A 19,688-nucleotide genomic window follows, 5' to 3' on the forward strand; every position below is an offset into this window, starting at 1 on the left:
CTCACAAAATCCCAATTTTGAACCTTTTCCCAAAACCGCTCCCTCTCTTTATTCTCTCTCCGAAGCTTGGGAGCTCCAATGGCTACTAAACCCTAAAACCCACCCGCTTCAACCTCACTTCACAATTCATTCTCTCCATCGTTTCGTACGGATTCAACTCTCGCAGTCTCGGAGAAATGGATAGGAGATCAAACGGACCAACAGGACCTTCGAGCTCCGTTAATGGCGGCCCGGCCACAAGATCCGGTTGTCATGCTCCGCAACCCAACTACAATAGTCCAGCTGTTCAGGTTCGTTCTCTATTTATTTTCATTTTCCTTTAACATAGCTACTGCCTAAAACCCTAGGTTTTTTTATAGCCACGGTTTGGTTCCTGTTATCTGCGTTTTGTTCAAAATCCGTACAGGTATTTGTATAGGGCTATTCCGGTGACGTTTTGGTGGGTTTTGAAGAATTTCATCGGTGAATTATACAGGGAGTTTGGGTAGGAAAATATTGGTAATTTTGATTTATGTTTTTTTAACTGAGTGCAATGGAAAAGTTGTTGAGAAGGTAACCCTCATGTATTTAGCTGCATCGTATGAATAGGGTTTTAGAAGTGTTAAAAGGGAGTGTATGTGGGGAGTGGATTGAGGCGATAACCGATTGATGGGAAATGTCCGGTTTTAGGATTGCAACGTAGCACAAAATTGGGAGGTGAAGTAAAAGTGTTAAATTTAAAGCACTACCTTTTCATTATTTTTTGACAATTATTTTGATTCGCTAGGTTTGTTTGTTCGTAATATTCACCTTATTGAACGATCTGTAACGTTTGGAGTTATATGTAGTACTTTGTGGTTAAATAAGATCAGAAGTCATTTGTATGTTGCTTTAATTTTAATTTCAGGAAGCATTGGAACAGTTGGCATCTATTGATCTGATTGACTTATGCAATGAATCTAAAGTTGAGTGCTGTCGGGCAACACGAGACTTGAGGAGTTGTGGACGACAAGTAAAGGATGTGCTCATCTCATGTGGACATGCTTCATTATGTGCAGAGTGTAGCCAGCGCTGTGATGTGTGTCCGATTTGTAGAATTCCAATACCAAAGAGTGGCGCAAAATTATGCCGGCGCCTTTATGATCAGTGTCTAGAAGCTCATCTTATACCCAAAAGAGGTGATAAGAGACTTCAAGAGAAGGAAGATGGGGAGGAGCAAATATCTGCTGATGTCCAACGCCTGTATTCTTTATTTGATGTTGCCATGGAGAATAACCTAGTTTCTTTGATATGCCACTGTATCCTTTAATGATCTTTTGATTCTTTACCTTTTCTTCTTTGTTTTGTTTTATTTGTTCACGTGATAGAGAGTTTAGTTTTAAAAAAATCACCACAGCTTTTAATATCTTACAATTAAAGGGGAGTACATAATAAAAAGGTAAAATTATTGTTCATCAGGAGGTAAATTATTCTAAGGAGTAATTTGAGAAAACTGAAAAATCAACTGCTAAACAGATAACTAGGATCCGTGTGCGTCATAGGACATTCTGTCTTTCGTGAAACTTTATTGCCGTTTCTGTTAATTGTTCATATTTGTGTTGATCATTTCATGTTTTCTTTGACATAGAATAAACAGATGTTACAGATGTTTGTTTGGATGAAAGTGCAGTGTCCAGCGATCCTGTTATTGCCTTTTTGTTGGATGAAGTAGTTGTTAAGGATTGGTGCAAGCGAACATTCCAGAACATCATCACAGAACTTCAAGGCATTTGTATCCTTTTATCTTTCTCAATCCCCTAGTTATTTTTTGTTCATTTGTAATTTGCATAATTTGAATAATTTGTATTTCCTAATCTACTATCCTAAGATAATCTTGAAGCGGAACGGATGAAATCTATGTTGAGTTTACTTCTTAAGTTTTCTGCACAGTTGGCTGGCATATGTAATGTGATTGAAGTTTTGGATTCATCTTTTGAAGGGTCTCTTTCAGCTCAGCTTCATGACTTACACCAGCTTCAAGAGAGCATATTAAAGACAAAGCAGGTTGTAGCTATGTTTGTTTACATTTTTGTTTATCATGATCTTGTTGCCTGATTTTTATTTGTGAATATTGTGTCTGATATCATATTATACATGCTTCAGTTCTCTAAAGAACTAATAGTTTGTACTCCTCTATCCTTAAACTCTCAAAGAACTAATAATTTATTTACCTACTAATTCTGAAGCTATGGAAACACAAGAAGTGACATTCTGTTGGACTTTGTTTCATGGATCTTTAACTGTTTCTTTTGTTGCATCTATTACTTGTGCCTAAAACTTCCTTGCAGCAAGATCACTGCCTTATCAGTTTGGTCAAATGTTACATTTTTCTTCTAAACCGTTATCATTATGGATTTTCAAAGAGACTGGGTTTCCAATAGAAATCCGTATTGTCTGCAAACAATTTGTAATTGTTCTTTGAAATTTGGTTTTTGGTTTCAGCATATGGAGGTTATGATATGGTGTGTAAGACATGAGTTCCTTGAGAAAGTGAGGCCTCGTTATACAGATTTCACATCATGGCATTCTCTTGTTTGCGAAAGGAAATCTGCTGCAATTAAGCGTTCTTGGCCTGATTCAGTAAATAACTCAGAAGAGTCCAGTGGACAGGAAGGTACCCTATTTATTGAAGATGCCCTGGTAAATCTGGAGATTGAGCAGGGAAATACAGAGAAATTGGTGGAGGGATTAAAACTAGGATCTCTGCAGAAGGATGGAGTTTCATCAATTCTCAGGTCCAAGATAGAGGGGGTTGCAGGATGCTATCCATTTGAAAATGTTCGAGCAGCTGTTGATATACTTTTTCTGTGTGGTAGTTCAGATTTGGTGGTTGCGAAGCAAGCTATTGTATCCTTTGTTTTTATTTAAACTTTCGATATTTCTTAATTCTGCATATCCTGAATTGGGCATAAATCCTACCTCCCCTACCTCTAGGGATATCTGTATTTCCTTAATTTATAACAGTTTCTATATTACCTATTTGATCGGCACTGGACAATGCCTGATGAGCAATGGAGACACCTTCTAGAGGATTTTGGAGCTACCTTTGGCATACCCAGGCAATTATTACTGGAATCCTTAGTCTTTTATCTCCTGGATGATCACACAGATGAAGCACTGCAGGCAAGTTCTTTTTTTATTTTTTTCAGATGGTTAATGCTTTTGAATGCCTATTTTTCTTTTATTTAGTGACGTTAGTTTCATGATTAACCAATTGTATCAAGGTTTTTAATGCTGTTTATTTTTATATTTTAGGCATGGTTCACATGTCTATGGTCAGGTTGTGGCATTTCTTAAAAAAGGGTTTCTCTCCAGTCCTTGCTACTCTAGAAGGCGAGATTCCAACTTAAGAATCTCAATAAGCTTTTGCGTCAAATGAATTGACTTGTTTAACAATAAAATAAAAAAATGGATTTTTTTACTACAGCTGTTGTTCTACTGCTCGTTCATGTTCCAAGTAAACCACTTTTTATTTTTGTCGTTAAGATAATTAAGATGAATTGGTTCATGGAACGATGTTTATGATCCAAGAATACATGAAACTTTTGAAATGGTTATTGTTTATGCTTTTAAACTTGCATGAAGTGTCTAGTATTGCATCTTTTATTTATACTGGACAGTTCAAAATTTGTTCTTTTAATATCAGTATTAGATTATTTAGTCTCAAAGTATCATTTTACATAATTATTCTTCATAATAAATTTCTCAGGAAGCTTGTCACCTTCTTCCAGAGATCTCTGGTCCGGCAACTCATCCTAAGATTGCACAAGTACTTTTAGCAAGGGGAAATCCTGATACAGCTCTTTTGGTTTTACGATGGTCCGGGCGTGATGGTACCTCAAAGTCAATATCACTTACTGAGGCTGTTACTGCAGTTCGGGTGAGGGTAGAGTGTGGACTTTTTACCGAAGCATTTATACATCAAAGAATGCTGTGTACCAAAGTCAAGGAGAAGAAGTTGAAGCTTGGAGAATTGGGGGATGCAACAGATGATTCAAAAAGCAAATATAGGAGTTGGGAGGACTGGGTGGAGATATTGGTTAATGAAATTTGTTTCCTCTGTATACGAAGGAACATGGTAGACCGAGTGATAGAGTTGCCTTGGAACTCTGATGAAGAGAAACATCTCCACAAGTGCCTTTTAGATTATACTATTGATGATCCTTCCTCAACTATTGGAAGTCTTCTTGTCGTATTCTACATTCAGGTAATTCTTGTCCATGTTTATTGTTGGCTTCGGTTCAAATTGGAGTAGTTGTGATCAACATCTTGGTATTGCTATGTTCACTTGCATCTTTAGGAAAATCAACATGAATTTTATTGGTAGTTTCTATAGCTCATAATGCATCCGAAGCTTGAGATTAGTTGCTTATTTACTGTGTGGCTAGTGTTGGTGTGAGAGTTGAAGATGGCCTGCAAATGAAGGGATCACAGGGCATTTTTATTAGCTATGTGGCATTTTAGCAGGAGTCTCACTAACTGTTTTCAAAACTATTTTCTGGTTTTCTTATAGGAAAATGATAAATGCACACCTTTTTCTTCTCTAACACACCCCTGTTTAATCATGGTTATTGTTTTTGTTTGATTTATTCAACCCGATAGCCAGAAATACAGGGTGTGTGTGAAAATCAGTACCCTTCTTATATTATTAGTTTGTAGATTAGCGTATCTACTTATTTATCCAAGCTATATTTCAGTACTTATTCTGTTGAAAAAGTGAGCTTTGTGATCAGACATGCTGACATAAATTGCCCATTTCCCCCCTAACATTTCAGCGGTACCGGTACTTTGAAGCTTACCAAGTTGATCAAATACTTAAAAACCTGGAGGAGGAGTTCATTTCAAAGAATTCTGTCAGTGAAGAAGTTTTATCTAGAATGAGATCAATGAGCGGATGGAGAGCTGGATTAATAGTAAGTGGTTTACGTGTTAAGACTGTATGAGGACATTTTTGTCCCTTAATATACCCTAATTGGTGGAGTATTTGGTCATCAACTTTGTGAATTGCTTCGCTTATATTCTTAATTTTGATATTTAGAAATATTTTGTAATTCAATGTATGATTGAACTAAACAAAAGTAGGAGCCAATGTTAGCAATCTATATGACAACCTACTGGTCTTTTTGTGGTTAAACGTTTCTTCCTGCATTTGCGTTGATTCTAGTTGTCTTTCTTAGGGGAAAACATGTTTCCATTGATTGAAGCATGGTGGAGGTCTATTTGTGGGTGCATGGTACTCCTTGTTTTTCTTTTGTAATGCTTTGCTTTTGATGAACAGGATAAAAGCATGGAGTTGCTACCAGAAGTCCAACGACAGGAAGTAAAGTCTGGAAAGTTTCCTGAGGTAGCTGTTACCACCTCTAGTGAAGTTGAAATGGCACCAGCATCACTTCCTGAAGTGCAAGAATCACAATCAACTAGTATGCTGATTCCTTCGTCCATTGATTCTTCTCTTGCTTTATGGTCGGATCGTATGAATCCTTCCTGGAAACCGTCAATATCTGAAACGCCCAAAAAAAGATTTGGGTTGGTTGACAGTTATCGCTCTGAACTTGGTAACAATGGTTCTTCAGTTCTTCATGAGAAGTTACTTAGCAATTCTGAAACGCAATGGAAGCCTGATGATAGCATAAACAAGACTTTCAACTTTGAGGATGCATCAACTCCTGGAATTCATTGGGCTACTCCCCCCTCAGCAGTTAAGGACGGGAACAGAAGTTCATCAAAAGTACGTTCAAATAGCCATCTCCAAGACAATCAATATGCTAGAATGTCACCAGAAACGGAACGGAACAAGCTGTTCAATCCATTCCAAAATGCAAGTCCTTCAAAATTTTACAGCGCTGATTCTAATCCAGTAACTACACCCAGCAGCAACCATGGCCTGTTTAAAGATTCTGCAACAAACCTGCATCGGAGTGTGAACAGTAAGGGGTTCCAACCAGCTAGGGATGACCGAACTTGGAATATGGTTTCCAAGGATGACCCAATGGACGTTTCTTTGAGGTAAGAATTCAACAATTTTTGCACCTCTTGCCCCACTAAAGTTGGTTTGCTTGCTTTGTTTTAACCACTGTTGGAGAAGATTTATATTGATAGTGTAGAACTAATAATTTTGTTAGTTAAATCTCTATTTAATACAAATTATTTTTCTAATCTTCAGCTATGGAGAAAAGGGTCATGTAATTGAGGATGAAAACTTGAACAATGGATCGAGATGGAGGTCTGATGAAACTAGTGATGAGGAACAGGAGCATAGTCCAGAGAAAGCCATTGGGATCAGACATCATGCTGCTACCGCGAGGCGTTTACAAAGAAGGAGGTTTTCCAAGCGATGAAGATTATCCACCTGTCACTTTTTCTTTTAACTTAAAATGGAACTGTTGTCCAGCAATGGTCCTTCCTCAGTATGATTTGCAGACGAGGTAACCTTCGAGGGCTATACAGAACAAAAGTGGCTTTGTTGTACATGCCGGTTGAAGTTGAACCCTTTGAAAGGCAAGTAATTATAATGTACACAAAACTGTTTTATAGTTGTGCCGTGCAGCTAAGATGCATCTAATCGGATCGTCTAATTCGACGGGCCATTTCTTCTTTCTTCCTGAATTTGTTTCCATCAAGTTGATCAGATGGGACAGAGATCCCAGCCGGATCTCCCCCGCCAAGTCCTAAGGATCCGGAGATCCGGAACCTTGAAATTTGATTCAATGGTTAGAATTATTATCACTTTTAGAAGGGTCTCCTGTATGTAGCCGTTGGATCAAATTTTAAGGATCCGGATCTCTGGATCCTTAGGATTTGGTGGGGTGAGATCCGGCTGGGATCTCTGTCCGATCAGATGAAGTTGTAGTTTTTAAGCTGCTACGAATTGTGCAGGAGTGGGGATATTTTTGAATTCCTTGTTGAAATAATTTGATTGCTGAGAGCTTGAGGCAAAAAGGATTTGTAGTTTCTAACCTTACATATTAGTCGCGGGAATTAAATTCTAGTCTACAGAAGAAATACTTTAAAATAATTTGTTATATTATTCATCCTCATAGGTTTACAATATACAGGGACATACATCTTATTCTACACGGCCCCAATAACATTTACAATTAAGACATAAATCAACATATATTGCAACGGTGAGTCTTGTATAAATATGTATAAGTTTTTGTCCAACTTTTTATTTTACTTTATACAAAAAGTCACGTAACGGTGTATGTGGGTCGTAAGTAATTTTCGATTCTAAAACTCAATTAGGAACTTATGGTGCTCTGATTATTAAATTGGTAGGAGTGCTAAGATAAAAGTTAATAGATAAATCAATGTTAAACTTTATAAGCCAAGTAGAAGTAGGAAAGGTGGATGTGTTGCAGTCGATTGAAATTATGGTAATCATTAGCTTTCTTGAGTTTACTAAAACAGGAGAATTTATTTCATTTATTGACTTTCTGCGTGTTTATTAACACAAATAAAATAAAACAAATGCAAATTCTACGTTAAAATCTATAATCCTGTTCTTAAAAAGGCAAGAATCAAATCAACCAAAGTAAGCTAGTTGATCCAACAGATAGGGAGACAAACTTTGGAACCTTTCATGTTGATGCGTCAAACTAGTCGAATAAACATATCTCAAGCTTGGTGGGGCACCGAAATTGCCAACAACGACAAAAAGGTTTAGATAAGAAAAAACAAGATTGGATTATGTAATGCTGGATTCTCGATGAAATTCTTCTCTCCTAAATAGTTTCGTAGTTAATTTGTCTACATAAAGCATACATGTGCAACGAGCTGTAAACTTCGACATTTCAAAGCCTTGTGTAGATGCGGAAGTACATAACTTGTTGTAAAATCTTGTATTAACACGTCGAAGTTAACCATGACAAATTTTTCATGGTGATATTAACTCTAATTGTTTCTTATTTATGTTGGTATGTGAGTTTGGATAATGTAATGACTAATCTCAACTCATTAACTTTGTACTTGATTTGAGTCAAGTTGTGATATTGTTGAAAAAAAAAATAAAAAAAAAACAAAGCAATATTATAAACTATTCATCTATTAAATTAGAGATCCAACTCAATGGTATTACTAACTGAAAAAAGTTGAGATTTTACAGTAAAATTAATGGCAGAGTCATCCTAAAGTTAGGGTAGGCTCATGCCCATCCTGAAATTGTTTTTCAGTCTGGTACCATTAATCAAATTTATAATACCACTATTATATTTGAAATTGTAATCGTATTGGTTAGTCAAATTAACTTCAATCCAACAAATACAAAGCCTTCAATTTTTTACATCTAAGATTCCAAACTATAGTTATATAATAACATTAGTTAATCATATTCTCCGTTTCTTGCTTATAGACAAATTTTTTATTTTATTTTATCTTTGTTTACAGACTATTATTTTGGTTAGTTTCTCATTTCCCTCTATTATATCATCTATGAAATCAAGAAGAGAAAAAGATTTCAATGTGTCCAAATTAGCACAAAGAAACCCCTTCAAATTCTCTTATGCCTAATGTTTTCACGAAAATGTTCTCTTGGTCAATGGTTACCATGAAAAAAGAAATGTATGATCACTCACTTTTGAATTATCATCAAGAGTGAAGAATAAATGGATGTGCTTTTAATGTTTTATTTTCAACTATTGATACAGTTTCCACTTAGTACTAAGGTTTAATGGTATTCCACTTCACTTGTAAGGGAGAGGTCTTAGGTTTGATTCTCGCTAAAGGTAAATTTGAACCACAACCGTTGTGAGGTTAAGTTTACCCCCTCCCCAAGAAAAAATGCATGGTCACTCACCTTTGAATTTGATACCAAGGTGACCTAAAGAACATGACATTTTCTATATATATTACATCCATTTTAGTTTAAAGTGTGCCCTTCCTAACATAGATTTCTGGCTCCACCATTGCATAAAATCAATTGGCAAAATAGGAAATAGCCCAACTCCTTATAAACCTTTATAAGGCTTTTATTTTACCAATATAAGACACTTTTACGTTCACATCCTCACACACACTAATTGCTTTGAGCCATCTTTACTCAATGGTACTCGTTTTATATAAGATTTAATTGCTACAAAGATCTATTAGATCTCTATATGCAAGATTGGACTGTTAATTTTCCGAAAATTGCAAAACGGCAACTAATTAACAAGCAAATGTTTTCTTCCAAAACTATCATGCGACAAACCAAATGAAAATATGAAAATTTTATTTGAACCCATAACTTTTATGTCTACTATCAACTTACTCTTTAGACTCATATTTTTTTTTTTTACCTATCAATATCTCTTAACCATCATGGGGGTGAATTCCATACCCGTATTTCAGACGGCACGTATTGAGTTCGATTTTTAGCGCTGATGAATCATACGATGGTGGCCAGGGAAAGGCCGAAATGGCTATGTGAGTCTTCTCGGCCCCTGAAAGAGTGAATTATCGTGACGAAGCTACCAAATTGTCCCATTTTTCAAAAGAAAAAAGATAAAAAAAAATATCCTTAAACCCAACTTTGGTTCCTAAACTACCCTCACTCAACTTAATTTTCTAACTTTACAACTTTTTTTTTCTTCTTTAAAGTTTGTTGAAGTTCATCCTCAAAAACAAAAAATACAAACAGGAAATACGAAGGGAGGGAAGAAAAGGGGATGGCAAGCTTTGGATTATTTGATTCCCACAAATATCAATTATCTACATCCTATGTCCCTTTTATAATAAAGAACCCTAAAATGAATCAGATTATCCATGAAAAATGAACAAAAACAAAATCATGAGTACAATATTGTTTTGAGCCACACAATGCTTTTTTGGGTTGAATTCCTTGTGAAAAGCACATAATGCTTCGGCTTTGCCGACGAAGATGATTGAAAGCTCTACCCTCTAGTCGGCAGGAAAGGAGGAGATTGGGGCTCACCGTCTGGTTGTGTGGGGACCGTGGGGTGGGCGTGGAGATGTTGATGAATTATTATTTTTTATTTTAAACTTTTACATTATTTTCAACTCTTAGGTTAAAATCTAAAACTTTTAATCCAAAAAATTTAAGTTTTTAACATAGAAACAGATTTTTTCCTTCAAAATTTTTAGTCCAAGATTATTAAAGAATGAATTTAGGATAATTTTTTTTTCTTAAAGTAACTTTTTTAAAAATTAAAAATAAATTATGTATACTATTCTAATTTAATTTTATGAACATTTTAACCTAAAAATATTCAGAGATAAATATTGAAAAATCACTAAACAGATACCATGAAACTTGTGGAACACTATGAAAGAATATGAAACATATAAAATAATTTTTTTTAATTATTTTAGTTGTTGGATTTAAATTTGGACCGTTATATTTTTTTTTACTGTTGAATTTGATCAGATTAGATCTTAATCGTTGGATTTAATGAATTTATAAACATAAAACTAAAAAAAATATACATATATATGGTGGGGCAGCCCCACTAACTCAGGGGAGGGGAATCCTGTGCTAAATTTATCCTAGAAATGAGTTTTAAGTTTTAACTCACATTTGCCCAAGGGTTGAGGTAAGTTCGGGTAAGTGTAAAATCTAAAATTTGAGTTTTATTCCAAGAGTTGGAGTATGTCTTATCTTTCTAGCCTAGGAAAAAAATATAGATTGAATTATTTATTTACTTTTTACAAATTATATTATCTACACTAAAGGGTAGGGTTTAATCTCACAAATGTTAGCAATAATATGATTCAAATTTGCTCTAGACGAAAATAGAACATAAAACTTTTCTTTTCTTTTGTTTTTAAACAAACGATATTATCTATACTAAGAGGGAGAATGTTTGACTTTGTCTCATAATGAACTAGTAATAATATAATTTAAATTTATCTTTAATAAAAATCAAATTTAAAATCCCACACCTGAACAAGAATACAAAAAAAAAAAAAAAAAAAAAAAATCCCACTGACCCATAGTAAAATCTGTCGCACATATATTCTCATATTTATCCACCCCACGATACACATGGATAGTGTTTTTGACTCATCAGTATACTTGTTCTTTGTCTCTCTCTCTCTCTCTCTCTCTCTCTCCCCCCCTCCCTGTCTCTCTCTCTCTCTGTATCTCTCTCCTCTGCTCTGCGAAAGAGAAGAAGAAGCAAATAAATTCAGACACGAAACCAAACTCTAAATCCTCGCGCAGACCCACAACCCACCCACCACACCCACTTCTCTGTTTTCGGGTCACGTGATCCGGATCCTCCGATCTGACCAACCCAACTCGCCCGATCCGATTCCATTTTCCGCATTACCGATGACTCGGAGGTGCTCGCATTGCAGCCACAATGGCCACAACTCCCGGACGTGTCCGAACCGAGGGGTCAAGCTCTTCGGCGTTCGCTTGACCGACGGCTCCATCAGGAAGAGCGCTAGTATGGGCAATCTGACCCACTATGCGGGGTCGGGTTCGGGTCTCCTCCCCAACAATCCGGATTCTCCTGGCGACACCACCAACGACCATGCTGCTGCCGACGGCTACGCCTCTGAGGACTGCGTGCCCGGATCGTCTTCGAGCCGCGAACGCAAAAAAGGTTGTGTTTTTTTTACTTTTTATTTTCATTTTTTAATCCGTAATCTTTGAATATATCACTTTTTTTGGCTTAATTTTAGATTTTGAATAATTTGGGTTTGTGCTTTTATGCTTGGATTTCTGATTTGATATGTGTTTTGGTTAATTATATGGGGTTTATCGGTGGAATTGAATTAGTTTAAACATAAAAAGGTTATGCTTTTCGGGCAAATATTTGATTACGATTCTGTATAATTATGTTCGATTAATGTTATTTTTGGTATCACTGTAATTGTAGTTTTGGAGTTTACTGTTTTATTATTACTGTTTAAATTAGCAAAAATGGATTATTCTTTTTGCTAATAATATTGTTGGGTGTTTGCATAAGTAGCTCTCTGAATTTTGGTTCTCTAGAGGCGGCGAAAGGCCGGCGAAGCTACTTATGGTAGTTAGTTAAGTTATATGCAAGTTTGCAGCACGAACAGCGACAGAAACCAAAGGCTTTTAAGAAGTTCTCCCAACTGCGAGGGTGCTACCATTGCCATATTTATAGTCATTAAGCTTAAGGGCTATAGATACATTGAATTTCCTTACGCGGATATTTTGGATTTCATTTAGTAGAATGCCTGGTTAAATCATCTCATAGGTCACCCTCATTCAGTATGAGAGGTCACTTGATATGCAATAGAGGCATTGTTAACTTTCAGGTTTACTGCAATATCCTTTTCGGGATGTTCGGCCATGTGGTCTAAACCACCATTTGATTGTTCATACCGTTATTTATTTACCCTTCTTCTGTTCTTTTTTGTATGAAGATGATCTGTTTATAACACAAGAATTGTTGATAGTAGTTCTCAAAGTTATATGTTTACAAGAGAACCAAAGGATCATATTTAAGAAGTTGAACTATGCTTTCCTTTTTGTCTTGACTGATTTTGTTTTTCCTTTTTCTCCTTGTAGGCACTCCATGGACTGAAGAGGAACATAGGATGTTTTTACTCGGACTGCAGAAGCTTGGTAAAGGTGATTGGCGTGGAATCGCTCGCAATTACGTCATATCAAGAACACCTACTCAAGTGGCTAGCCATGCTCAGAAATATTTTATTAGGCAGACTAATGTGTCAAGGAGGAAAAGACGTTCCAGCCTCTTTGATATTGTAGCAGATGATGTAAGTATCTTTTCCGTCTTGCTTAACCAGTACGTACATTTGTTTCATACTCGAGTGCACAATATGAATCAGTTACTGCTTTGAGCTTCTTCCGTCCGCCCTATGGTTAACACTGTATGGTGTGCACACCAATTTGTGTTGACTGTTTATTTTGATTTGTTAAAAGGTCATGTCCATTGCATGTGTAGAAACAACCTATACTTCTCTCTTGAGTCTCTTGATAGTTGAGTGCAGTATTTGTCTGGTTTAAACAAGGTCCATAGTTTAATTAATTTTCGCATGGCATAATTCTCTCTCTTTTTTGTTGATACAATATTTACGTATGCTATCTTGATAAATTTTCTGCAGTCAGTTGAAACCCAAATGGAACCACTGGACTTCTTACATGGTAACTATCCAGAAGCTGAAACTCAAGGCAACAATCCATTGCCTGCTCCTCCGCCTTTGGATAAAGAATGCGAATCAATGGACTCCACCAACTCAGATGGAGAACAGGCCGCTCCAAATCCCGATAGCTCAGAGTCATATTACCCAATGGTATATCCTGCGTATTTCTCCCCTTTCCCAATTCCTTATCCCTTGTGGCCTGGATACACTACTGAGCCCACTATGATGGATAAACATGAGGTTCTGAAGCCAACGGCAATACATTCAAAAAGCCCGATAAATGTTGATGAGCTAGTAGGCATGTCAAAATTGAGTTTAGGGGAGCCTCTAGGTCGTTCTGGTCCGTCCTCGCTTACGCTTAAAATGGTTGAAGGGTCGTCTAGGCAGTCTGCTTTCCATGCAAATCCGGGTTCCGGCAGTTCAAGCATCAGTTCAGGTGGCAGTCCTATCCATGCAGTTTAGAGGGCCGCCGTGCTTTGGGATTTCACAGGTTAATGTTAATACAAGACTAGAAATGTGCAGTCCGGTTTGGATTTGAGTTATATCTCTGTGGGTTTACCTTAAAATCTTGTCAAAATTAATGAAATCTTTAGCATATTGTATTTTTGTCTTAATGTTGATTATGTTGACATTCTAGAGTTAAGCAACCCTTACCTATATAATAGGTTTTCACTTATAAATTTGAATATATTTTAAATATGTGGAGATTTTTAGTTCATTCAAGTTCGAAACCGTGGCCGAGTCTTGCAGTGTAAGCTTGTAACTAAGCAGAGTAATTGATGTAATTGGGATATATGGATGAATTAAGGGAATTTTAGAAAAATAGCCAAAATTTGGACCATGAATTGAATTTTAATCATTTATTATAAATATTTATAATTCTAACCAAAACTTGAAATGAGAATGTCAGAATGCCCTTTCCTGGAGGTTGACGGTTCCTTGTTCTCCGCCTTAACCCATTTTCAAGTAAAAACCCTTCCCCATTTTTCTCATTTCCTTATTTTCCTCGCTTTTTATGCAATTGCTTTGGAAAATTATGAACAAAAGGCAAAACTGAGTTAAAACACAGTTACAGAGAAAGAAAATGGCTTGTCACTTGTGCTCTTCACCCTCATCATTCTTCCACAACCCCCAAACTCCCTCCCGCTCTCTCCCTTCTTCCCCAACTAATTTCCGACTCAGAAGCTCTACAATTAACACCCCCAGACTCAGTTTTCCTTCGCTGCAATTTTAGTCGAGAACCTCTAAAGCAAATACACCATGTTTATTTTCAAAACCCATATTTTACTTCGAAGAGACCGGGCACGGTTGGTTGCTGCTGGATAAGTAGTCACAGACGAGCAAATGATCATTAGAAAACATGACTGTAGTTGCATCACGTTGTATAAGAAAAGCATACAATTGGAAAATTTAAAGACAACATCTTGGCGGGGGCAGGGGCTGGAGAGGAGGAAGGCAGTTCTTTGGCCCTGGGTAAGTTAAAACCATCCAAGCTGCGAGGGCGCCCAACGAACAATACCAATTCGTACAATAACTCGAAATAACACCCCCAAGACTCAGTTTCCTTCACTGCAATTTCAGTCGCAAACCTCTATGCAAATACACCATGTTTCTTTGCAAGACCCAGTCGCAGAAGCAGCACAGCACTCTAAAGCTCCAGAAATTGAAAATTTTCAGAGCTCCGTTGGAAATTCCGGCTCTATACGAAAAGCTAGATTTGGGTCAGAAGCCTTTAATAGTTGACAGCCTCACAAATGGTGCCACCTCTAGCAAAGCAAATGGGTGTGAACTACACACTAGAGGGCATTATAGTATTTTTATGTCAATTTTTGGTTAGAATTATAAAAATTTATAACGATTGGTTAAAATTCTATTCATAGTCAAAATTTTGACTATTTTTCCGAAGATCCCAATTGAATTAAGTCAAGAGGGTGAGAGATCATTATCATCTGATGCTGATGTCACATTAGGCATGCTCCAGGAACTCGACTTAGTGGATCATACCCACCTCTGATAGGTGTGTAGCAAATTAGAACTAAGTACGTTCATGAATCAAATTTAACGAGTAAAAGTTAATGAATCAAATTTAAATGGGTGAAAGTTTAGGGTTTTTTTGTTTGTTTTTGTTTTGAGTGCAACGATAAATTTTATACTAATGGGAGAGGAGAGTTCAGCTAAGTCACACAATTGGCAACGTAATTTGATATTGTATTCGTCATTTACGAGATTCGAACATAAGACCGTCACTTACAAGTAAAGGGGAATATCACCAAGCTATAGTACTGGGAAAGTTCATGAACCAATTGTGGGTTATGTTCCATCTAATTAGCCATAGTTTGATACTGAGGTGATTCTGAAAAAAATGGTAATAAAAAAAAAGTGTTTGGTAAACATTCAGCTTCAGTTTTTTTTCACAGTTTTGGGTGAAAAAAAGCCAAAAACACAAAGATGCAAAACCCAGTTTTGAAAAACCAGTTTTTTTTCACATCTGTTTTCCATAAAAGTTTATCAAACACTATAATATTGCTTTTGTTTTTTTAAAAGCATTTTTACAAAAAAAATTTACCAAACACTCTGCTGCTTTATTTCACCAGCTACTTATTCTCTCATCATAATAAAAACAGTTTTTTTTCAAAGCACAGTAATAACAAATAAGCCCTTAAACTGACTAAACATCTCAGATAGTAACCAATGGTGCATGTTTTGTTAAATACAAGAACATCAATAAACAAATGCGGAAAATCTCTCTTTGGGTGTCACAATGCTTCACCAAATTGGGAAGTAGCGGCAGATGTGCCAGATCCAATTCGGCCTCCAAGAAACTGAAGAACCAACTTCCAATTTGGTAGGTAGTAGTTGCAGAAAGGCGGCCATGAATCTCTTCACCAGAAACAGACCCACAACGAGACCATGGCCTCTCAGAAAACACTACCCCCTCCTCTACCTGACCCTCCTCTTCCCCCGCCTCTTCCTCTCCTACTTCTCTCTCACTTCCGATTCCCTCTTCCTCAAGACCTCACTTTCTACTTCCAAAATGCCCCTCCCTCGGAGGAGAGAAGTTCCTCTGGTACGCTCCCCACAGTGGCTTCAGCAACCAGCTTTCCGAGTTTAAGAACGCCCTTCTCATGCCCGCCATTCTGAACCGGACCTTGCTCGTCCCTCCGGTTCTTGATCACCACGCCGTTGCTCTCGGTAGTTGCCCAAAGTTTTGGGTTTTGAGTCCCATTGAGATCAGGATTTCGGTTTGGAATCACACGGTTGAGCTCATTCGGAGTGGGAGGTACGTGGGTTTTCCTCTGTTGACCTAATTTGGGGAAAAATTGTTGAATTTTGGTGGAATTGGAATGTGGGTTTAATTGGGTTTCCTTTTGTTTCTAAGTTAATTGCACCAAGTTGTGATTTTTGCTTGACCCATTTGTCTGGTTTGTGCTTGAATTTCCATGTGGGTTATTGGGTTTGTTCTAGTTTCCATGTTAATGGTTAAGCAGAGATTGTTGGGACTCAAAATATAATGTAATCATTTGATATACAATGTCTGCAAGCTTCTATTGATTTGTTAAATAATAAAACTATGCTTCTCGCTTGTTTCAGGAATGTTTCCATGGCTCACAATGTTGATATTTCATCATTAGTTTCTTCTTCGTTAGTTCGAGTAGTAGATTTCAGGGTTTTTATTTCCTCATGGTGCAGTGTGAATGTAGATTTTGCTTGCTACAATGAGTTGGCTGCACATGCCTCTGTGCTTTATAGACTAAAGCAATGTGAGTCTCTGCTATCTGGGATGGATGGGGATGCAAAGTGTTTATATGCTGTTAATGAAGACTGCAGAACTACCGTGTGGACGTACCAAAATGGTAATGAGGACGGGGCATTGGATTCTTTCCAGCTGATGAACAACTTAAGAAGAAAAATAAAATTTCATATGTTAGAAAATGCCGTGATGTATATAATGCTTTTGGACCCGGTTCTGAAGCTGAATCGGCTACTCTGCTGGCATTTGGGAGCCTTTTCACTGCACCTTACAAAGGTTCGGAGCTACACATCAGTATCCATGAAGCTCTGAGTGATCGAAGGATACAAACTCTGATTGACAAGATTGGATTCCTTCCTTTTAAACCGGAAATCATAAGTGCAGGAAAGAAGTTTGCTCATGATATTAGAAGGGCTCCTTTTCTTTGTGCACAGGTCAGATTGCTGGATGGAGAGCTCAAGAACCATTGGAAGGCTACTTTTTCGAAGCTAAAACAAACTTTGGATGGTTTGACACAGAGCCCTCTTCCTATTCCTATTTTTATGATGACTAATCTTCCTGAAAGTAACTGGACAGGAACTTATTTGGGGGAATTGGTTAAAGATTCGCATCAGTTTAAACTGTTTTTCCTGAAAGAAAAAGACAAGTTGATAATACAAACTGGCAAAAGAATTGTGGATGCAAGTCATGGCATGAAGTTTGGGACCTTTCTGAAGAATCATGATCGGACTGGTCAGGTTAAGAGGGGTTGCCCTCCAGGATTACCTGATGTTCATCTATATATAGAGAAAAATATTTGTAGTTGTGCTTCTCTTGGATTTGTTGGGACTGCAGGGTCAACTATTGCAGAAATTATAGAGTCGATGAGGAAGTTTGGTGCATGTTATAGCTAATTTCTTATTGTGAAATCCCTCACAACACGAGAAATTCTAATTTAATCAAGCTTTTCCTTTATACAAAAGCAATTATGGTTCAGAAGCATGCCGGAAACTGGTCCTTTTCTTCCACCATGAATGCTTGAATTCTGAGCATGTACCTGAGTCACAACTTAACGACACCAGCAGGCTGTCTCGACAGTCTAGGCAGGGTGCTGTGGACAGCAAGGGATTTGTGTTGAACAAGGTGGAATTCAGAAACAGTTGCATTCTTGGTGAAGGTAATACATATCTCATGCTCCAGTTTCTCATCAAGATTTGAGAAGCAATTTTGCAATCATCACGTTCACATCTTTAATGGTTCAGTTTTGAGTCTTGACTTGATAATGTTCTTCTTTGCCTTGTCGATTGGTGCATGGTGGTTCTTTGAGTCCAATTTTTGGTGATGCCATTGATTATAAAGACTGTTTAGATGCATATTTGATTCTCTAATTCAATTTAAATTTTTTATATGAACCTGCTGTAATGTATAAATTTCTTGTTAACAGTATTGTAATCTGTATATCAATTCCAAGGTGCTTAAAAACGGTTCTTCATTTCTTCTCTCACTTCAGTTATTTTATTTATTTTACTGTTTTTTATTTACATTAACTAAACTTGGCTGGCGGAATATAGAAAGTGGACTGTTGCTGCAACCCAACCATCCTCCATTCGATTACTTCGTTGGCAGCCTCCTGCTTCTGGGTGGATAAAATGCAATTTTGATGCTGCATGGGATGAAAATGGTTCAATTGGAGGTTTTGGCTTGTTATTTCGTGATGGGGAGGGTGGCTTTCTAGCGGCGCAGGTGGGTAGGGAGGCAGTAGTGCGATCTGCACTACATGCGGAAGCTGCTGCTGCAAGGGCAGCAGCATTGTTCTTGCGCAGGTGGAGTATGGAGCAAGTCCAGGTGGAAGGGGATGCGTTATTGGTGACTTCCGCAATTCAGAATGCAGGTGCAGCATATAGTGGTCATTACGGGCATTTGTTCGAAGATACCAGGAAGCTACTAAAAGAGTTCAGACAATGGAAAATTACGTTTGGTTGAAAAGAGACGAATAAGTGGCTCACCGCCTTGCGAGGTTTAGTCTAAATTTAGATCACCCAGTCTCTTGGTTCAAAGAGCCCCATGTAATTTCTTAATTATTATTGGAGGATAGTATTAGTAGTTAATTGGTGCGGGATACTTTTTTTCCCTTCGATAGGGTTGAAAGCCTTGACAAGGTTTTTATTGAGGCCCACTGTAAGCATCCTATCCTCGTTTTGTACGAATTTCAATGTTCAACGAATATCATACTTTCTTCATAAAAAAGTTGTTGCTTGGTATTAATAGTATTAGCTACGACTGACACTAGTACTACGATTTAGTGGTATTCCTTTACGTGAGGGTTATTAGGTTCGATTCTCGCTAAAGCCGAAGTTGAACCATATTATTATGGCAAGTCCATTATAAGGTTTAACCCACTCCCCCACCCTCTCTTAGTGTAGATACTATCGTAAGTTAAAAAAAAAAAAAAAATAGTATTAGTTACGACTACAAAAAAGATAACATCCCAAGGCTTATTGGACCAAAACTTCTCGTTAACAACATATCTGCTTATGACTAAAGCTTGACCAAAATCCTTGACCTTGACCAAACTTAATTAAGAAGTTTTGGTGAAACTTTCAAAATATGGACAAAATACTTCTTGGAAGCCGTTTGATTTCATAAATTAGAAAGTTGAAAATGCAGTACCTATTTACTTGATTATGCTTTTGCCATGGAGAGGGGGAAATTAATTTGCTTTTCTCAAACATTGAGAAGGCACTTATTTCATCATGACTTAACTAATATTAAATCTCACTCTATCTTCTTTTAACCATTGTTTTTGTAGGGCACTGTGAGCATTCAGCCTTATCATTTGAGAGAAGTATTTTCGCCTCAC

The 19,688-nt window shown here is 37.1% G+C and overlaps 3 protein-coding genes and 1 pseudogene across 5 annotated transcripts; all 4 read left to right on the forward strand.

Moving 5' to 3' along the window:
* Nucleotides 1–6,612, forward strand: LOC137710532 (E3 ubiquitin-protein ligase HOS1). 2 transcript variants are annotated; one of them, XM_068449576.2, is made up of 10 exons: nucleotides 1–290; nucleotides 887–1,277; nucleotides 1,616–1,750; nucleotides 1,847–2,022; nucleotides 2,461–2,865; nucleotides 2,983–3,141; nucleotides 3,728–4,225; nucleotides 4,794–4,931; nucleotides 5,297–6,024; nucleotides 6,182–6,612. In XM_068449576.2, the coding sequence occupies exons 1-10, from the start codon at nucleotides 177–179 to the stop codon at nucleotides 6,354–6,356; spliced, it is 2,919 nt and encodes a 972-aa protein (XP_068305677.2). In that variant the 5' UTR covers nucleotides 1–176; the 3' UTR covers nucleotides 6,357–6,612. The 2 variants fall into 2 exon arrangements, with proteins under 2 accessions (XP_068305677.2, XP_088552015.1); XM_088695889.1 differs by having other exon boundaries at nucleotides 6–290; nucleotides 2,983–3,145; nucleotides 3,732–4,225.
* Nucleotides 6,613–10,995: 4,383 nt separating this feature from the next.
* LOC137711110 (transcription factor KUA1) lies at nucleotides 10,996–13,816 on the forward strand. Its single transcript, XM_068450317.2, has 3 exons — nucleotides 10,996–11,564; nucleotides 12,503–12,711; nucleotides 13,060–13,816. Exons 1-3 carry the CDS (start codon nucleotides 11,288–11,290, stop codon nucleotides 13,558–13,560), a joined length of 987 nt encoding a protein of 328 aa, XP_068306418.2. The 5' UTR covers nucleotides 10,996–11,287; the 3' UTR covers nucleotides 13,561–13,816.
* A 1,988-nt stretch (nucleotides 13,817–15,804) lies between these two features.
* On the forward strand, nucleotides 15,805–18,936 carry LOC137711305 (O-fucosyltransferase 30-like; annotated as a pseudogene). Its single transcript, XR_015963664.1, has 2 exons — nucleotides 15,805–16,378; nucleotides 16,690–18,936. The product of XR_015963664.1 is annotated as an O-fucosyltransferase 30-like (transcript).
* On the forward strand, nucleotides 18,250–18,811 carry LOC137709955 (uncharacterized). Its single transcript, XM_068448932.2, has 2 exons — nucleotides 18,250–18,299; nucleotides 18,400–18,811. The coding sequence occupies exons 1-2, from the start codon at nucleotides 18,250–18,252 to the stop codon at nucleotides 18,809–18,811; spliced, it is 462 nt and encodes a 153-aa protein (XP_068305033.2).
* Nucleotides 18,937–19,688: the final 752 nt, after the last annotated feature.

The sequence above is a fragment of the Pyrus communis genome, chromosome 6, assembly GCF_041283825.1.
Source record: "Pyrus communis isolate YQ-2024b chromosome 6, ASM4128382v1, whole genome shotgun sequence".
Lineage (NCBI taxonomy): Eukaryota > Viridiplantae > Streptophyta > Magnoliopsida > Rosales > Rosaceae > Pyrus > Pyrus communis.

What these genes read in the sequence shown, in the direction of transcription:
- LOC137710532 (XM_068449576.2), top strand. Translation starts at nt 177, where the DNA reads ATGGATAGGAGATCAAACGGACCAACAGGACCTTCGAGCTCCGTTAAT. An exon ending in ACAATAGTCCAGCTGTTCAG is followed by an intron (nt 291 to 886) that starts GTTCGTTCTCTA and finishes TTTTAATTTCAG; the next exon opens with GAAGCATTGGAACAGTTGGC. An exon ending in TGGTTGCGAAGCAAGCTATT is followed by an intron (nt 2,866 to 2,982) that starts GTATCCTTTGTT and finishes AATTTATAACAG; the next exon opens with TTTCTATATTACCTATTTGA.
- LOC137711110 (XM_068450317.2), top strand. Translation starts at nt 11,288, where the DNA reads ATGACTCGGAGGTGCTCGCATTGCAGCCACAATGGCCACAACTCCCGG. An exon ending in GAGCCGCGAACGCAAAAAAG is followed by an intron (nt 11,565 to 12,502) that starts GTTGTGTTTTTT and finishes TTCTCCTTGTAG; the next exon opens with GCACTCCATGGACTGAAGAG. An exon ending in TTGATATTGTAGCAGATGAT is followed by an intron (nt 12,712 to 13,059) that starts GTAAGTATCTTT and finishes AATTTTCTGCAG; the next exon opens with TCAGTTGAAACCCAAATGGA.
- LOC137709955 (XM_068448932.2), top strand. Translation starts at nt 18,250, where the DNA reads ATGTATAAATTTCTTGTTAACAGTATTGTAATCTGTATATCAATTCCA. An exon ending in ATCTGTATATCAATTCCAAG is followed by an intron (nt 18,300 to 18,399) that starts GTGCTTAAAAAC and finishes GGCGGAATATAG; the next exon opens with AAAGTGGACTGTTGCTGCAA.